General features: G+C 40.9%; 2 protein-coding genes across 5 annotated transcripts in view; one reads left to right on the top strand and one right to left on the bottom strand.

Annotated features, from left to right (window-relative positions):
* zbtb20 (zinc finger and BTB domain containing 20) overlaps nucleotides 1–20,033 on the top strand; it is a 112,002-nt gene that overhangs the window by 41,995 nt on the left and 49,974 nt on the right. The window lies entirely within an intron of this gene.
* The window catches only part of LOC117458213 (disks large homolog 4), an 84,663-nt gene that overhangs the window by 49,263 nt on the left and 15,367 nt on the right, over nucleotides 1–20,033 (bottom strand). Inside the window, exon 1 of one of the 4 annotated variants that reach the window (XM_034098534.2) lies at nucleotides 11,163–11,252. The exons of 2 other annotated variants lie outside the window; for them this stretch is intronic. In XM_034098534.2, coding sequence (XP_033954425.1) covers nucleotides 11,163–11,204 — 42 coding nt within the window. In that variant the 5' untranslated portion in view covers nucleotides 11,205–11,252. Of the gene's footprint in view, nucleotides 1–11,158; nucleotides 11,253–20,033 lie in introns of those variants that run through there. One more of the 4 variants, XM_034098538.2, reaches the window with a different exon arrangement.

Raw genomic sequence — 20,033 nt, 5'->3', positions numbered from 1 at the left:
GTGTGTGTGTGTGTGTGTGTGTGTGTGCGTGCGTGCGCATGGCCTTGTGCACATTCTTCTTTTAGTACTCTAGTGGTATGACGTGGTTTTCACTCAGTCGGTCTAACTTTATTTCTAAAAACATCTTTCAGTTTCCATGGATATTTCTTTCTAAAAAAAAGACACTTGGTTCTCTGGTTTCAGCAGTGGATGGATTTTAATAAACGAAACTGGCCTCGACTGTAACCGAAGTAACATAATTCCAGTTGAACACCTCTCTACACTGCGAACGTAACTGACTCTTCATAAAAATGATTAAATAGATACAAACTAATTTGATCGTGATCGATTTCCAATATCGGTTTCATCATAAATATGAGTGACTAGAAAAGACTGCCTAGCTTGCTGTCATGACAAGTGAATGATGTAAATAGTGATGTAAGAAGAAAAGACTAAACACATACTATGTATTGATCCTTTATTGATTTATTGATACACCTTATTTACGATTAATATTCATTAAAAAGAATGTTCAGTAACAAATGGTGTCTTGTGATGCTATAACAATATGTTAGCTACACTGATTACAATATTTTCTTTTTACCATTTCATGAGTTTTATGCATTTTTGGATATTCATAACAAATGTTAGTTTTAACCCAATAACTAGTTTAAAGTGAAAGACATCAAGAATGTTTAATATTAGATGAATTGATTAATGGAAAAATAATGGAAAATAAAGAATGTTTCCCATTGTTTGCTACTAAAATCGCTATATGTATCTGATTTAACAGACATTGAACATATTTCTTTTGCAAAGCACTTTCTACTTTGACTTTAAATAATAGTTTACAGAGGGAAAAGCACGGAAAGCTTTTCATGTCTCAGTCCATCGAGCTCTGACATGTGTAAGAACAGCAGGAAAGTCATGTTGGCTGCCTCTCAGTGATTTCACAGAAACTCCATTTCTACACACATGACATAGAAAGGCTTTTTTTCTCGACCCTCCTGTATATAGGACCAAACTATTGGATTATACCCTATGACACAGATGTGTCTTTATACATCTAAGTAGTCTTATTATAATAAGCAGCACTTCCAGTGGACCATACACAAAGATGGATGTGACTGTATCTATACTCATCACAGATGCAGCATCATTTCCATGGTGATCATTTGCTGTAAATGGCTTCCCCCTTCCACTACAGCGTTATGTAAGCGTGGGAGTCACATGCAAACCTGAACTGTGGTGTTCCAGTGTTGAGTATAACATTAACATCCTAATGCTGCATTGTGAGGGAGAGAGAGACCCAAAAGAGCCGGTGTTTCCATGACAACATCTGCAGGGGGTGGCAGATCCCTAATAAATAGTCCACTTCCCAGCAGCATCCCGGTCACCGTATCTATAAGATGACTGCTTCTGTCACGGCTCATTGTGCACAGAGGCAGTGCCTCATGCTACTACGACATGCGTCACATGTCATGACACATGCCAGTGTTTTCTCCAATTCACAGAGAATATAAAGAGGCGCTGTGACTCGGAGAGCAAGCTGCTATCGCTGGCATTATTCACCAGCGAGCCTGAGAATGCCAGAAACGCTGCTAAGCCTAATACACTGTAGGTTGAGCCAGATGTGCCATACTCCACATTTCCTTATCTTTACTGTTTCTCAAGTAGACAATGACGTAACAACATCTTGACTTATATTTAATCAGAGCTTCATAGTTTGACGGTTTGATTGGAGTTCACAAGCTTGTGAAATGCAAATATCATTAGGAGTCCGAGTAAGATTATTAGTTATGTACTACTGTCAGGTTATAGTTATAGTTTCAGCAAATATGACTCGTTTGTTTCCCGACTATACTTGTGTTGTGCCTTTTATCTTTATTGATCAAAAAGCCCATATTTTTCAACACCCTCGAATGTCTCTTAAGAATGAACAAGATATCAAGCGTCTTTAAGCACCAGGAAAAGCGCTTTATAAAGTGTTATTATTTGTATTATTATTCTTCATCGGAAGAAGTACAGAAGTAGAACAGACTGCGTCATTTGAGGAGAGTATTTTGTTACATCTGGACTCTTTGTCTCTGAACAATTTATTTACAAAAGTGTAGAAATTATGCTTTTTAACCCTATAATATGTTTTCATCGCTTCACATTCAAGATTCGCTTAAATATGGTCTTCTATGTTTGTAGTTTGCAGGTCCTTTCGCTACATTCAGTTAAGCCCACACTGTATTGTCAAAACTACACAGAATGACGTTATATTCACAACACAGTCTCACAAAAAACGTGTAATAGCTACGTTGGTCGACAGGGCAAAACGTAGTATATTCACCAATAACCCGCTCAAGACGTGACATGGATGCAATATTTTGTAAAAAAAACAAAAAGACATGGAGCTCAAATAATCTACGTAATATCTATCAAACTATAGATCCTACACATCCACTGGATGTAGATTTTAAAAGTACAATATAAACTTCTCGTTGGGAATGTAATCAAAAAGCCTTTTAATGGCCAAACTATCCTACAATTTAAGATTTCCCACAAAAAATAAATCAGGTGTCCGCCATGTTTTTTTTCTCACTGGGGAAGTTTGCAATCACGTGACATGGGCGCTGGTCATTAGAAACGAATATGACACAAATATTGTATCCACGTCACGTCTTGAGAGGGTTATTTATGAAAATACTAAGTTTTGCCCTGTCGACCAACGTTGATATTTCACGTTTTTTTTGTGGGACTGGGTATCTATATTTATCCAAACATTGGGTTATCCATATTTCTTCCACCCATTTTGGGATCTTACACAACAAGCATGGATTCCTTCAGCCTTCTAAAACCTCTGAATTTGAGCTGCTTTGACACTGAAATAGTGATATTAAAGTGAAAACACAACTGGGAGTCTCCTGAGGCTGTGAGACTGCCTTAGCTCCACCGACTATAAGGTGAGAATTATACTATTCACACCTACACGGAGTCTGCTGGATCTGATTTCTCTCAGCTTGGGGATCTGAGCGCACCTGTTAAAAACACAAAGAGGACACAATTTGTATTTTGTTTTTGCTATGTTTGTCAAATGTCATTTTCTTAAATGTTTTATGTGAGGGACTGCGGAGGGAAATGAGCTCAAAGCTAAATCTGGCACTGTTACGCTTGACACATTTGAATGTTTTAAGTGTTCATTACTGTGCATTGTCCCTGCCAAATAAACGATGAAATAAAATAACAATCGGCTTAAAAAATAGCAAGAAGTAAAATAAAGATCTCAGTTGGTTAACTAAAAGGCATCGCAATAAATATATTCTATGTTTCAAATGCCAGGGAAAGTTGGACTTGACTATGGTCCCCTTTAAAACCCTTCCAACATTCCCTTAAAGTTGCTCAGGGATAATTATTCACAGTGAATTAAACAGAATAATGTGGCACCTAACACCTGGTCAAAGCCTCAGCTCAGCTGCGAAAGCAAACCGTACATTTTCACATCTGATGTTCCTGCTTCCAAACCCTCCCACCTGTGTAAATGTAACATTGACTCATCCCCAACAGCGATGCCCTGGAGCAGCGCTTTACGTACGCAGGCTACACTCTAAACTCACCCTTCTTCTGGTAGCTGCTTAGAGACGGTTATATTGAGCTCTTGGGGATAATGATCTGCCCCTCCCTCCAAATGGGATGAGAACGTCTACACTATAATCATGAAAGTCGAACCGATGATCTTCTTCCTGTGACAGGCGAAGAAGGTCTCACAGCAACTATGGTGATCTAATTCTATCCAGCCATCACCTCACTTCCTCCATCACAGTCTGCTGCTCCTCCTCCCACACTGAAGACAGCAGCCGTCCTACTGACACCATCCTCTGCCAGCTGTCCTCAATCGGAGACATGTATGATGGAACAATGTGGAAGAGTGACCGCTGCCAACTGCCAGCGCCATCACCGACCTGTACTCAAATCTGTGTATTTTACACCAGAACGTCCACAAGCTAAAATGCTTTCTCTCGGGTGAAGCTGTGGCTCAGTGGATTAGTGCGCTGATCTTTGAATCAGAGGATAGCAAGTTTGAGCCCCACTGCAGTCAGCATGTCGTTGTGTCCCTGGGCAAGACACTTCACCCCAAATTGCTCCTGTGGGGATTGTCCACAGTACTGAATGTCTGTAAGTCACTTTGGATGAAAGCGTCTAACAAGTGACATGTAATGTGCTGAAGCAGCGCCCATGTGCCTCTCCATTGCCTCTCACATCAGAGAATGCCTCTGTTGTGTATAACATTATTGCCATGATATCGTTTATATTCTCTGTATAACTCCAGAGTTGTCTTCAAAGTAGGTCACTTTTGTATATTTATATACCCTACTTTTCGGACTATAAGCCGCGACTTTTTTCCCCATTTTTTTTGTACAGCTAACGGCCACTAGGGAACCTCCTAAATCTATGGATTTTACAGGTAAAATTAACCACCTTTAACACTATGGGCTCTATGACCGGTCCGCGCCCGCCACCTTTAAGCGGCGGGCTCCAGCGGGAAAAGCTGGAGGCCGGAAAAGAGTGAGACAGGTAGCGCGCCAAAGTAAAAGTGGAACCGAGAGACAGAACGAGAGCAAGACAGACGGACAATTTAGCTGCTGCGGCTTATATGCAGGTGCGCTTTATAGTCCGAAAAGTACGGTAGTCAATCATGAATCCTTTCTCACAAAAAAGATGTCTAATACACAGGGGGTCCACAGGGTCTTAAAAAGTATTAAAAGTTGATAAATCAATTTAATGAAAATTAAGGCTATTAAAAAGTATTAAACGGCATTTTCCAAGGTATTACATTTTGTAGCTTGTTTTCAATAAGTATATAAATGGTCCAAAGAGGTTGTATTCTACAGTCTGCCTGAATGTAATCACTGCGTAGGTGGGTAGTGTGATTCTGTGTAGGTTATTTCTGGCATCCCGTTGGGTTTGACGTCATCTGAACAGGACATCGCACGCTCACTGCTTGATAGCACGAAGGTCCGTTTACGCCGGTTGTTAAACAACATCGTTATGGGGAAATGCAAGTTTGCGTCCAAATGGTTAGAAGATAAGGAGGAAGGACAATCAATACTGTATATAGTGAATGTGAGGTAAAGTGTAACCGGTTAAAACTCAAAGTGGCGATGAGGTCTTAAAATGTATGGGAAGGGTCTTAAAAAAGGTCTTAATAGGTATTACATTTGACTTCAGGATTCCTGCATATACCCTGAAATACAGAACTTGGATTAGAGGTGGGATTTCTCTTTTTTCCCATCACATTCTCATACTGATAGAATCCACATTCTAATCGATGGTATACTTTGAAATGCTTTAGTGTTTTTATTTTAATTACTTGCATTCAAATCATAGTACTGTTTTCTTATTGCTGATGGATGTGTTCGATCTGCTCTCTTATCTACCTAATAACACACACCTTTGATATTGGGGTACAGATTACACATGCCTTATTTTTTGTAGTGTTTATTTTTTGCCTTTCCATGTTTTCTGTAGCAACTTGTGTCACTCACTTAAATATTCAGATTGCAGGTGATGGTGGTTTTCCTATTAACACAACTGTCTTTGGCTCGGACATCACTACAGCTCAGTCTATCTTTAAACATTTGCTGTGCTGTGTGTGATTGTGTATATTTTAGCAAGACACGGCCAGGACTAAGGACACTTAATGGGCAGTACATTGCTAATCATGACATCATATTTTCCTATGTATGTGTTACATGGATGCTAGCCCCCAAATGAAGGCTGTAATACACTTTTAGGCGCATTCACACTGCGGTACTTTTCCCACAAAGGTTCATGCGAACTTAGTTCATGCGAACTCTTTAGTTCGCGTTCACACCGGAAAAAGTCCCTGGGGGTGGATTAGGCAAATGAAGCCGCTGACATCACTTCTTCTTCTTCTGCTTTGGGTTTACTGGCAGGCCGCAAACCACTTCACGGCGTATACTGCCGCCCAAAGTCCCCGACTGGAAGTCCCCGGAGTTGGGGACTGGCTTCAGTAGAAGCTGCTGGGACTCCCAGCAGCTTCTACTGAAGCCTTCCGAGTAAATCGCCAGAACGCCGACACCTCCTCATCTCCACCGCTCCCATGTTTTATTTTGTGTTGCCATAAGTTAGTCTCTCTGCGTTTCTGCGCTGGGCTAATGCTAATAATGCTAATGCGAGGATAATAAAATGGCGGCTTCACAAAACTTTTTGGGAGTTTTACGGGGCGTGGTTTGAAATCCGCCCAGCCAATCAGAAATATAGCTCTTTTCTCATAAAAGGTTCGCATGAACTAATTTTAGTACCGGCTCTTTTTGGTGTGAACGCGATCATGAACTAAGTTCGCATGTTCGCAAAGTACCGCAGTGTGAATGCGCCTATTGATGCTTCTTCCATTAGGGCAACTATATGTATCAAAGGTCGATGCAAGGAGACGCGTCATTCTCTTTTGCCCATGTTGAGTCTCTCCACTAGTATTTGCATTGAATGTGTTTGCATTTGCTCTGACTAAACTTAAAAGTATAAATGCCACTATCTATTGCTTTATTAATGAAGGGAGCCACATTTTTTTTAATTCAAACTTGAATTACAATGGACGCCCATTGAAGCTTATACTGGTCTGCAGCTCACTGCGTGTGGCTTCTCAGTTTTAGAATCTGCCTCACCCTTTTGACAGAGTAAAAGTCTTTGGAGCCACCTCTGAAGGAATGCAACAAAGAGCCTCAGACCACCAGTGATTTGGCTCGGGGGGGACGAGCACAGCTGGGGGGGGGGGTCATCGATCCCAGCCAAGATGCTCAAAACAGGGCCAACAGGTAACAGTCTATTCCTGACCTGATCATCTCTTTTCAACTAACTCAAATAATATCACAGCCATTTGCAATATGATTGTTATGCCCATGTTGACATCCAAATCACTTCTTTTAGAGAATTGCAACATTAGTTTACAAACCTTCACCATACATTTGGTTGCTAGGCAAATTAAGTATTGGTGTGTGTGTGGCATTTGAGGTATTGAAAATGGAGGAAACACAAGTGACAAAAAGAAGAAAATAACTGCATTTACTCAGTTAACACAACTAGCGGTACCTTAAAGGTGGGGTAGGTAAGTTTCAGAAACCGGCTCGAGATACACCTTTTGTTATATTCCATGTAATGCTCTTAACTTCCCGATAGCAATGAATATCTTAAGTGCTTTGACAAAAAATCCATAACAAAATTTCATTTGTAGAAGCCGTAATACTGTAAAAAGTACAACTGCCTGTCAGCCTTCCATCGGGGCACAAACTTATCTCGTGCCCTCATTGGTCATGTGCGCGTTCGTGTGTGTTGGAGGAGGGGCTCTGTGAGGAAGTGGCAGATTTTCTCCGGTTGTGTATTTTCAAATTCTAGCGATCTCGATCCGGTTTCTCAAACTTACCTACCCCACCTTTAAGAGCACCTAGTAATCAACAGCTTACCATAATTACCCAGTGTGCTTACTAGTGCATTGTTGGGGTGAATATAGGTTGAAACCACACAAAAAGAGGATGAGAAACAGAAAAAAGGCTTTGTTTCTTTCTAAACTGCTTCCCTCTTGGCCCGGTCAGTCTTGGAAAGAAGATTTTAATCTAACTTCGACTTTTACCTGGTTTATCAAAGGATATAACACATTTCTATCTAGGATCTTATTTTGTAATGTTGTCTTAATCTATATCAGATCTGATGAATACTTTGTCATGTCAAAGTTATGATTTTCCATGAAGCGTGATTCATAACAATATAGATGACATCCTCTTGTCAGAGCAGAGAAATGGACTCAATAAGACTCTGACCTCCCATTCCAGTTCATTTTAGCTAACAGGCGGTGATAGGGTAGCCAATCAGACAATCACATGCTCCACAAAACTCAATAAAAAGCTTTGAATGGCAAAAAGAGTAGCAAAATGTTGAAACATCACTTTGAATCAGCTTCTGGAAAGAAAGAGGACACAGAAGTGGCAATGGCTCCATAAATATGGCACAAATGAAATGTTGTAGTATAGAGTTGTGACACAAGGACTCAGACTAGTCTTTGGAGGATAATGTTTCCTTTAAATCACTATGAGGTCATTGCTGACCCTCAGCTGTCAAAGCAGGAGGTCTACATAAACATCAGATAAACTGTGTAGGAACTACGGCCTTCAGTGACCTCAACATTTTTGACAAATATATATAAAATCGTATTTGTAGCAAAAAATGGCCATTGATTTTCAGTCCCACCTGATAAAGGCTTGATACAAAACATTAGTCTCTAGGTAATAATAATGGCAGCCCACTGCTCCTAACACTAGGATGGGTCAAATGCAGAGAAACCGTTTTGTTACTAATACCTGTGTAATAATGACAATAAAAGTAAATAAAACAATAAAAAACATGACTGTCATTACTATACAATAATTATAATTTTTAACAAGAAGGTGTGTTTTCTTATGAGTTTTCTGTCCACATGTATCCTTAATAAAAGAGCACCCCAAGTCCAGGTAGTGCTCCCACACAAAAGAATGGAAGTCAATGACTGGTTGAAGTGTATGACCCAAAGAGCACAGCAGACACTTGGTGTTCTCCCTAGTGACGCCCTGAAGGTCCTGAAAAGCAGCCATTTTCACTTCCCGCTTTGATTGGGGTTTGTTTTTCCCTTGGGTACGGTCCTCGGCAAATGACACACACGCTCAGTTGGACTTACGGTCTGGTGATGGACTCAGCTTATCAAGGACATTTGACTATGTGCTCCTTAATATCTCTTTGTTGCTTTGGATGCATGTTAAAGATCATTGTCCTGCTGCTAAGGCTTTGTTCGATGAGTTCTTCTGATATCTTAATTTGGATCAAAGTACTTTTCTGTATTCTTCCACACTCATCTGGCTGCTGCCGTCAGCAGGGATATTATCAATGAACTAACGTGAGAGGACTCCACATGGACCCAGACCATGACACACTTCCTCTTGGTTTGACAAATGACGTGGCTTGCTTTGGATTATGAGCTGTTTGTACTTTCTTTCCAATCCTCTCGCATTAGTCAGTCTTTGCTCTACAGGTCTCCTGCATGCTGCTCTAAGTGTAACTTGGCCGTTGTGAGGTTTGTGTCTTGTGGTGAACCTGAGTGTTTCCTATCTGTTGACCAGCTCCAAGGGTTTGGTCTTTAAACTTCCATTGTTTTTTTTAAATCATCCAATATATTGGTCTTCCCTTATTCATTAGGTTGCAAACTATTTCCGAGGTCAAAAGTGCATTACCAAGGTTCCCTCTGTAGTTTTGACTTCCACTAGTGCTATATGCTTTTCTATCTCTTTTCACGTAATCCACAGTCCTACTGTAACAACCACGTCACACTATTCCGCTGATCTAACGGTGATGGTAAAGTAGCAAAGAAACAGGATGTCAAATGTGTACGATTTTAAAATACTTGACAATAACAGCCGAATGTTTTATGTGCAAGTCAATGCACGCCAACAGTTTGTTTGGCCTGAAGGATACACTCACTGTTTAAGTGAAGTAAAACTGAATTGTAATACAACTTCTACTCTTTTATACAAGACGACTCCACAAGGCACATTTAACTGTTGATTTTGACATTCTAACGCTTTGGCTACACGCCCGATTCTTCTGTTTTGTTTTTATAATCAACTCCAGATCTTTAAACCATGAGTAAGCTAACATGTAGGGGTCTTTGCTACATTCTGTATCTAATGTGAATACAAACACACAGTAAAGCACAGGGTCAAGAGTTCAACTTCAGTCGTTTTCTTTCAAAACCCAACATGCTGCTGCAGTAAAAATGAAATGCAAACACAATGTTTAATCAATATCCTTTACGTTTTCACTGCATCGTAATCCAATCATGAAGTCAATACAAAATAATAATTCTCCTTTAATCAGAGCCACTTACAATATAAATCTGTTGCACAATGAACTGCAATTCAAACAAGTGACACTGAAAGCTTATGTTCCCATTTGCAATTACAACTCTAACGTCTTAGAACCACACATAAACGCTGGAGCATGTTTGCACTCCACCACCTAGTCAGGCTGTTGTCATAAGACGACAATGTATTCACTGCAATTCATACCTATCCTTCAAATCAGTTTGTGTTTGACATATTTCAGTCAACCAGGATGTATAACAGTGAAAAGTGTGCATAATGAAGGAGGTCGGGTTATGCATGGGTCCACAAAGACAGGTCCATGCTCTTAAAGTCACTTCCTTACTTATTACTCTTACGTTCTTCCCGTGTGACTTCCCTATTTTTCCGTACTTTTCTTTTTCTGTTGTTGTTGCCTAAACCTGACCTAGATGGCTTGTTGCTGAAGACGTTTAATTGGACTGTTTGCATGTAAGAAGTTGACTTAAATAAGGAAAAAATAAGCATGATTCTTTTGGTGTGAACCAATTCAAAGTGTTTTATAAAAGATACATTGAGCCATTACAAGCTCCTCAAGTCTCCTCAGACAATGAAGGCTGGACTCGCTCTGGACTACAGCTGGCTGCTCTGTGTTTTCATTGTCACAACACACACATACATTTATATACTAGCAGTATAGAAACTTTATTTAACCTCATGATACTTGCCCTACCTCGTCTTAAACCCATTCTCTCACCTCTGTCTCTAACCCTGCAGTGATCCTAACTCTAAATTCTAATGACCACAATGTGACGCCAATTTTTGTCTGTTGTCCTTAAGCACCAGACTCATGTCCTAGGGTCCTCAGAAGGACAGAGAAGCACAACAATATGAATTATATTCAAGTATACACAGCCAAAACCTAACCAAAAGGAGAATAAATGAATCTATAATGCTTCGATCAACAAGTCCGCTGGAGTTTTACTCCTACTGCGTGACTAAACATGCCCACTGGCACATACACACCCACATGTGCCAGGCCACGTTCATACGTAATACTCGAAGTACGGGAATAAACCTACCCGGAGCACACGTACATGGGGAGCAAAACATTCCTCAGACACATATTTCTCACAAATCTAAGACGGTGGAGGAGATTGCGAGCATGTTCGATGCAATACGCACAGATGTAAGCGCAGACCTCCCAAAAGCCTGCCAGAACACAAGCAGACTTTCAAGCTAACATGCAAACACAGAGGCAGCCACAGAGAGATGGAAGGAGAAGAACGACACGAACGGAGAGGTGAATTTACCTACCACACACGGGCAGAGGGAAGGTAGCTTAGTGCGGCCCTTCATGAGCAAGACACAGAGGAAAAAAGCCTCCCAGACACCCGCAGTAGAGGAGGAGAGGGATGGGGAGAAAGAGAGAGAGAGATGGGAGGCTGGGGAAGGGTATGGGGAAATAAAAAGAGGGAGGGGGAAGGGGAAGGGGGGCAGTCGTAGCAGACGAGGAGAGAGAGTTTTCCTGGAAGCCAGAGTTGTTGGTGTTGGATATATCTTGATGTTAAAGGCAGGGGTCTGAAAGAGAGGACTGGCAGCCTGCTCCATCCGTGACTCATACAAGATGTTTGTCACTGCTGCTGGGTGAGGGAGGGGAGAGAAGGAGACTCTCAGAGTAAACCTGCTATATTCTTTTTCTTCTCCCTTTATGAAGTCCACAAGACGGTAGGCTGCCATCCACGCTGCTCTCTGCTCCCTCTGTGACACCCTGTCACACTCGCAGATTATCCGTTACGATGCAACATTTTTGACACATATCTCAGTTATGCAACCATTACATAATTACATATGTATGCCTTTGCGGCTTGTGCTTTAACTGTAGCCTATATGTTCATTTTCAAGGGGAACATTCACGTCATTGCGATTACAGTATGGCCGTTCGGACATTTCAAGACTGTGAACGCAAACGATAAGCCATGCTTAGTAAAGATGCTCAGTGATTACCAAGGTGATGTGCAGATTCTGACAACTCTGTGCCCAAAAGACACAATTCTTTTGTTGATTAGTCAGTAGTTAATATTAATTGTTGGTTGTCACTTATTAAGCCAACGTCAGGCTTTAAAAAGGAATGTTTCGCCTTCTTTTCTCAGTTTTGTATACCTTAGCTATACACTTGTTAAATCATTTACAAATGTTAACAAGGAATGTTTTTGCCCGACCAAGTAAGTTGAAAAGGAGTCAGGGTTTTTGGCTTTAGTTGTGTCCCCTAAATGACGGCTACATACCAGGCTAATGACATTGACTGTATTTGAAGTTTGCCCCGTAACCATTCTAGTTTTAGCAGTGATGAATTGAGCTTCCTGTTTACTGTGAAACTGTTAAACGTATCGTACAGATATGTAAAGTTCAGATTCACGTTTTTTTTGTGGGACTGGGTATCTATATTTATCCAAACATTGGGTTATCCATATTTCTTCCACCCATTTTGGGATCTTACACAACAAGCATGGATTCCTTCAGCCTTCTAAAACCTCTGAATTTGAGCTGCTTTGACACTGAAATAGTGATATTAAAGTGAAAACACAACTGGGAGTCTCCTGAGGCTGTGAGACTGCCTTAGCTCCACCGACTATAAGGTGAGAATTATACTATTCACACCTACACGGAGTCTGCTGGATCTGATTTCTCTCAGCTTGGGGATCTGAGCGCACCTGTTAAAAACACAAAGAGGACACAATTTGTATTTTGTTTTTGCTATGTTTGTCAAATGTCATTTTCTTAAATGTTTTATGTGAGGGACTGCGGAGGGAAATGAGCTCAAAGCTAAATCTGGCACTGTTACGCTTGACACATTTGAATGTTTTAAGTGTTCATTACTGTGCATTGTCCCTGCCAAATAAACGATGAAATAAAATAACAATCGGCTTAAAAAATAGCAAGAAGTAAAATAAAGATCTCAGTTGGTTAACTAAAAGGCATCGCAATAAATATATTCTATGTTTCAAATGCCAGGGAAAGTTGGACTTGACTATGGTCCCCTTTAAAACCCTTCCAACATTCCCTTAAAGTTGCTCAGGGATAATTATTCACAGTGAATTAAACAGAATAATGTGGCACCTAACACCTGGTCAAAGCCTCAGCTCAGCTGCGAAAGCAAACCGTACATTTTCACATCTGATGTTCCTGCTTCCAAACCCTCCCACCTGTGTAAATGTAACATTGACTCATCCCCAACAGCGATGCCCTGGAGCAGCGCTTTACGTACGCAGGCTACACTCTAAACTCACCCTTCTTCTGGTAGCTGCTTAGAGACGGTTATATTGAGCTCTTGGGGATAATGATCTGCCCCTCCCTCCAAATGGGATGAGAACGTCTACACTATAATCATGAAAGTCGAACCGATGATCTTCTTCCTGTGACAGGCGAAGAAGGTCTCACAGCAACTATGGTGATCTAATTCTATCCAGCCATCACCTCACTTCCTCCATCACAGTCTGCTGCTCCTCCTCCCACACTGAAGACAGCAGCCGTCCTACTGACACCATCCTCTGCCAGCTGTCCTCAATCGGAGACATGTATGATGGAACAATGTGGAAGAGTGACCGCTGCCAACTGCCAGCGCCATCACCGACCTGTACTCAAATCTGTGTATTTTACACCAGAACGTCCACAAGCTAAAATGCTTTCTCTCGGGTGAAGCTGTGGCTCAGTGGATTAGTGCGCTGATCTTTGAATCAGAGGATAGCAAGTTTGAGCCCCACTGCAGTCAGCATGTCGTTGTGTCCCTGGGCAAGACACTTCACCCCAAATTGCTCCTGTGGGGATTGTCCACAGTACTGAATGTCTGTAAGTCACTTTGGATGAAAGCGTCTAACAAGTGACATGTAATGTGCTGAAGCAGCGCCCATGTGCCTCTCCATTGCCTCTCACATCAGAGAATGCCTCTGTTGTGTATAACATTATTGCCATGATATCGTTTATATTCTCTGTATAACTCCAGAGTTGTCTTCAAAGTAGGTCACTTTTGTATATTTATATACCCTACTTTTCGGACTATAAGCCGCGACTTTTTTCCCCATTTTTTTTGTACAGCTAACGGCCACTAGGGAACCTCCTAAATCTATGGATTTTACAGGTAAAATTAACCACCTTTAACACTATGGGCTCTATGACCGGTCCGCGCCCGCCACCTTTAAGCGGCGGGCTCCAGCGGGAAAAGCTGGAGGCCGGAAAAGAGTGAGACAGGTAGCGCGCCAAAGTAAAAGTGGAACCGAGAGACAGAACGAGAGCAAGACCAGACGGACAATTTAGCTGCTGCGGCTTATATGCAGGTGCGCTTTATAGTCCGAAAAGTACGGTAGTCAATCATGAATCCTTTCTCACAAAAAAGATGTCTAATACACAGGGGGTCCACAGGGTCTTAAAAAGTATTAAAAGTTGATAAATCAATTTAATGAAAATTAAGGCTATTAAAAAGTATTAAACGGCATTTTCCAAGGTATACATTTTGTAGCTTGTTTTCAATAAGTATATAAATGGTCCAAAGAGGTTGTATTCTACAGTCTGCCTGATGTATCACTGCGTAGGTGGGTAGTGTGATTCTGTGTAGGTTATTTCTGGCATCCCGTTGGGTTTGACGTCATCTGAACAGGACATCGCACGCTCACTGCTTGATAGCACGAAGGTTACGCCGGTTGTTAAACAACATCGTTATGGGGAAATGCAAGTTTGCGTCCAAATGGTTAGAAGAAGGAGGAAGGACAATCAATACTGTATATGTGAATGTGAGGTAAAGTGTAACCGGTTAAAACTCAAAGTGGCGATGAGGTCTTAAAATGTATGGGAAGGGTCTTAAAAAAGGTCTTAATAGGTATTACATTTGACTTCAGGATTCCTGCATATACCCTGAAATACAGAACTTGGATTAGAGGTGGGATTTCTCTTTTTTCCCATCACATTCTCATACTGATAGAATCCACATTCTAATCGATGGTATACTTGAAATGCTTTAGTGTTTTTATTTTAATTACTTGCATTCAAATCATAGTACTGTTTTCTTATTGCTGATGGATGTGTTCGATCTGCTCTCTTATCTACCTAATAACACACACCTTTGATATTGGGGTACAGATTACACATGCCTTATTTTTTGTAGTGTTTATTTTTTGCCTTTCCATGTTTTCTGTAGCAACTTGGTCACTCACTTAAATATTCAGATTGCAGGTGATGGTGGTTTTCCTATTAACACAACTGTCTTTGGCTCGGACATCACTACAGCTCAGTCTATCTTTAAACATTTGCTGTGCTGTGTGTGATTGTGTATATTTTAGCAAGACACGGCCAGGACTAAGGACACTTAATGGGCCAGTACATTGCTAATCATGAATCATATTTTCCTATGTATGTGTTACATGGATGCTAGCCCCCAAATGAAGGCTGTAATTACACTTTTAGGCGCATTCACACTGCGGTACTTTTCCCCCACAAAGGTTCAATGCGAACTTAGTTCCATGCGAACTCTTTAGTTCGCGTTCACACCCGGAAAAAGTCCCTGGGGGTGGATTAGGCAAATGAAGCCGCTGACATCACTTCTTCTTCTTCTGCTTTTGGGTTTACTGGCAGGCCGCAAACCACTTCACGGCGTATACTGCCGCCCAAAGTCCCCGACTGGAAGTCCCCGGAGTTGGGGACTGGCTTCAGTAGAAGCTGCTGGGACTCCCAGCAGCTTCTACTGAAGCCTTCCGAGTAAATCGCCAGAACGCCGACACCTCCTCATCTCCACCGCTTCCCATGTTTTATTTTGTGTTGCCATAAGTTAGTCTCTCTGCGTTTCTGCGCTGGGCTAATGCTAATAATGCTAATGCGAGGATAATAAAATGGCGGCTTCACAAAACTTTTTGGGAGTTTTACGGGGCGTGGTTTTGAAATCCGCCCAGCCAATCAGAAATATAGCTCTTTTCTCATAAAAGGTTCGCATGAACTAATTTTAGTACCCGCTCTTTTTGGTGTGAACGCGATCATGAACTAAGTTCGCATGTTCGCAAAGTACCGCAGTGTGAATGCGCCTATTGATGCTTCTTCCATTAGGGCAACTATATGTATCAAAGGTCGATGCAAGGAGACGCGTCATTCTCTTTTGCCCATGTTGAGTCTCTCACTAGTATTTTGCATTGAATGTGTTTGCATTTGCTCTGACTAAACTTAAAAGTATAAATGCCACTATCTATTGCTTTATTAATGAAGGGAGCCACATTTTTTTTAATTCAAACTTGAATTACAATGGACGCCCATTGAAGCTTATACTGGTCTGCAGCTCACTGCGTGTGGCTTCTCAGTTTTAGAATCTGCCTCACCCTTTTGACAGAGTAAAAGTCTTTGGAGCCACCTCTGAAGGAATGCAACAAAGAGCCTCAGACCACCAGTGATTTGGCTCGGGGGGGACGAGCACAGCTGGGGGGGGGGTCATCGATCCCAGCCAAGATGCTCAAAACAGGGCCAACAGGTAACAGTCTATTCCTGACCTGATCATCTCTTTTCAACTAACTCAAATAATATCACAGCCATTTGCAATATGATTGTTATGCCCATGTGACATCCAAATCACTTCTTTTAGAGAATTGCAACATTAGGTTACAAACCTTCACCATACATTTGGTTGCTAGGCAAATTAAGTATTGGTGTGTGTTGTGGCATTTGAGGTATTGAAAATGGAGGAAACACAAGTGACAAAAAGAAGAAATAACTGCATTTACTCAGTTAACACAACTAGCGGTACCTTAAAGGTGGGGTAGGTAAGTTTCAGAAACCGGCTCGAGATACACCTTTTGTTATATTCCATGTAATGCTCTTAACTTCCCGATAGCAATGAATATCTTAAGTGCTTTGACAAAAAATCCATAACAAAATTTCATTTGTAGAAGCCGTAATACTGTAAAAAGTACAACTGCCTGTCAGCCTTCCATCGGGGCACAAACTTATCTCGTGCCCTCATTGGTCATGTGCGCGTTCGTGTGTGTTGGAGGAGGGGCTCTGTGAGGAAGTGGCAGATTTTCTCCGGTTGTGTATTTTCAAATTCTAGCGATCTCGATCCGGTTTCTCAAACTTACCTACCCCACCTTTAAGAGCACCTAGTAATCAACAGCTTACCATAATTACCCAGTGTGCTTACTAGTGCATTGTTGGGGTGAATATAGGTTGAAAACCACACAAAAAGAGGATGAGAAAACAGAAAAAAAGGCTTTGTTTCTTTCTAAACTGCTTCCCTCTTGGCCCGGTCAGTCTTGGAAAGAAGATTTTAATCTAACTTCGACCTTTTACCTGGTTTATCAAAGGATATAACACATTTCTATCTAGGATCTTATTTTGTAATGTTGTCTTAATCTATATCAGATCTGATGAATACTTTGTCATGTCAAAGTTATGATTTTCCATGAAGCGTGATTCATAACAATATAGATGACATCCTCTTGTCAGAGCAGAGAAATGGACTCAATAAGACTCTGACCTCCCATTCCAGTTCATTTTAGCTAACAGGCGGTGATAGGGTAGCCAATCAGACAATCACATGCTCCACAAAACTCAATAAAAAGCTTTGAATGGCAAAAAGAGTAGCAAAATGTTGAAACATCACTTTGAATCAGCTTCTGGAAAGAAAGAGGACACAGAAGTGGCAATGGCTCCATAAATATGGCACAAATGAAATGTTGTAGTATAGAGTTGTGACACAAGGACTCAGACTAGTCTTTGGAGGATAATGTTTCCTTTAAATCACTATGAGGTCATTGCTGACCCTCAGCTGTCAAAGCAGGAGGTCTACATAAACATCAGATAAACTGTGTAGGAACTACGGCCTTCAGTGACCTCAACATTTTTGACAAATATATATAAAATCGTATTTGTAGCAAAAAATGGCCATTGATTTTCAGTCCCACCTGATAAAGGCTTGATACAAAACATTAGTCTCTAGGTAATAATAATGGCAGCCCACTGCTCCTAACACTAGGATGGGTCAAATGCAGAGAAACCGTTTTGTTACTAATACCTGTGTAATAATGACAATAAAAGTAAATAAAACAATAAAAAACATGACTGTCATTACTATACAATAATTATAATTTTTAACAAGAAGGTGTGTTTTCTTATGAGTTTTCTGTCCACATGTATCCTTAATAAAAGAGCACCCCAAGTCCAGGTAGTGCTCCCACACAAAAGAATGGAAGTCAATGACTGGTTGAAGTGTATGACCCAAAGAGCACAGCAGACACTTGGTGTTCTCCCTAGTGACGCCCTGAAGGTCCTGAAAAGCAGCCATTTTCACTTCCCGCTTTGATTGGGGTTTGTTTTTCCCTTGGGTACGGTCCTCGGCAAATGACACACACGCTCAGTTGGACTTACGGTCTGGTGATGGACTCAGCTTATCAAGGACATTTGACTATGTGCTCCTTAATATCTCTTTGTTGCTTTGGATGCATGTTAAAGATCATTGTCCTGCTGCTAAGGCTTTGTTCGATGAGTTCTTCTGATATCTTAATTTGGATCAAAGTACTTTTCTGTATTCTTCCACACTCATCTGGCTGCTGCCGTCAGCAGGGATATTATCAATGAACTAACGTGAGAGGACTCCACATGGACCCAGACCATGACACACTTCCTCTTGGTTTGACAAATGACGTGGCTTGCTTTGGATTATGAGCTGTTTGTACTTTCTTTCCAATCCTCTCGCATTAGTCAGTCTTTGCTCTACAGGTCTCCTGCATGCTGCTCTAAGTGTAACTTGGCCGTTGTGAGGTTTGTGTCTTGTGGTGAACCTGAGTGTTTCCTATCTGTTGACCAGCTCCAAGGGTTTGGTCTTTAAACTTCCATTGTTTTTTTTAAATCATCCAATATATTGGTCTTCCCTTATTCATTAGGTTGCAAACTATTTCCGAGGTCAAAAGTGCATTACCAAGGTTCCCTCTGTAGTTTTGACTTCCACTAGTGCTATATGCTTTTCTATCTCTTTTCACGTAATCCACAGTCCTACTGTAACAACCACGTCACACTATTCCGCTGATCTAACGGTGATGGTAAAGTAGCAAAGAAACAGGATGTCAAATGTGTACGATTTTAAAATACTTGACAATAACAGCCGAATGTTTTATGTGCAAGTCAATGCACGCCAACAGTTTGTTTGGCCTGAAGGATACACTCACTGTTTAAGTGAAGTAAAACTGAATTGTAATACAACTTCTACTCTTTTATACAAGACGACTCCACAAGGCACATTTAACTGTTGATTTTGACATTCTAACGCTTTGGCTACACGCCCGATTCTTCTGTTTTGTTTTTATAATCAACTCCAGATCTTTAAACCATGAGTAAGCTAACATGTAGGGGTCTTTGCTACATTCTGTATCTAATGTGAATACAAACACACAGTAAAGCACAGGGTCAAGAGTTCAACTTCAGTCGTTTTCTTTCAAAACCCAACATGCTGCTGCAGTAAAAATGAAATGCAAACACAATGTTTAATCAATATCCTTTACGTTTTCACTGCATCGTAATCCAATCATGAAGTCAATACAAAATAAGAATTCTCCTTTAATCAGAGCCACTTACAATATAAATCTGTTGCACAATGAACTGCAATTCAAACAAGTGACACTGAAAGCTTATGTTCCCATTTGCAATTACAACTCTAACGTCTTAGAACCACACATAAACGCTGGAGCATGTTTGCACTCCACCACCTAGTCAGGCTGTTGTCATAAGACGACAATGTATTCACTGCAATTCATACCTATCCTTCAAATCAGTTTGTGTTTGACATATTTCAGTCAACCAGGATGTATAACAGTGAAAAGTGTGCATAATGAAGGAGGTCGGGTTATGCATGGGTCCACAAAGACAGGTCCATGCTCTTAAAGTCACTTCCTTACTTATTACTCTTACGTTCTTCCCGTGTGACTTCCCTATTTTTCCGTACTTTTCTTTTTCTGTTGTTGTTGCCTAAACCTGACCTAGATGGCTTGTTGCTGAAGACGTTTAATTGGACTGTTTGCATGTAAGAAGTTGACTTAAATAAGGAAAAAATAAGCATGATTCTTTTGGTGTGAACCAATTCAAAGTGTTTTATAAAAGATACATTGAGCCATTACAAGCTCCTCAAGTCTCCTCAGACAATGAAGGCTGGACTCGCTCTGGACT

Source organism: Pseudochaenichthys georgianus, chromosome 14 (assembly GCF_902827115.2).
Source record: "Pseudochaenichthys georgianus chromosome 14, fPseGeo1.2, whole genome shotgun sequence".
Taxonomy (NCBI): Eukaryota; Metazoa; Chordata; class Actinopteri; order Perciformes; family Channichthyidae; genus Pseudochaenichthys; species Pseudochaenichthys georgianus.
This window is presented reverse-complemented; position numbering and strand designations above follow the sequence as displayed.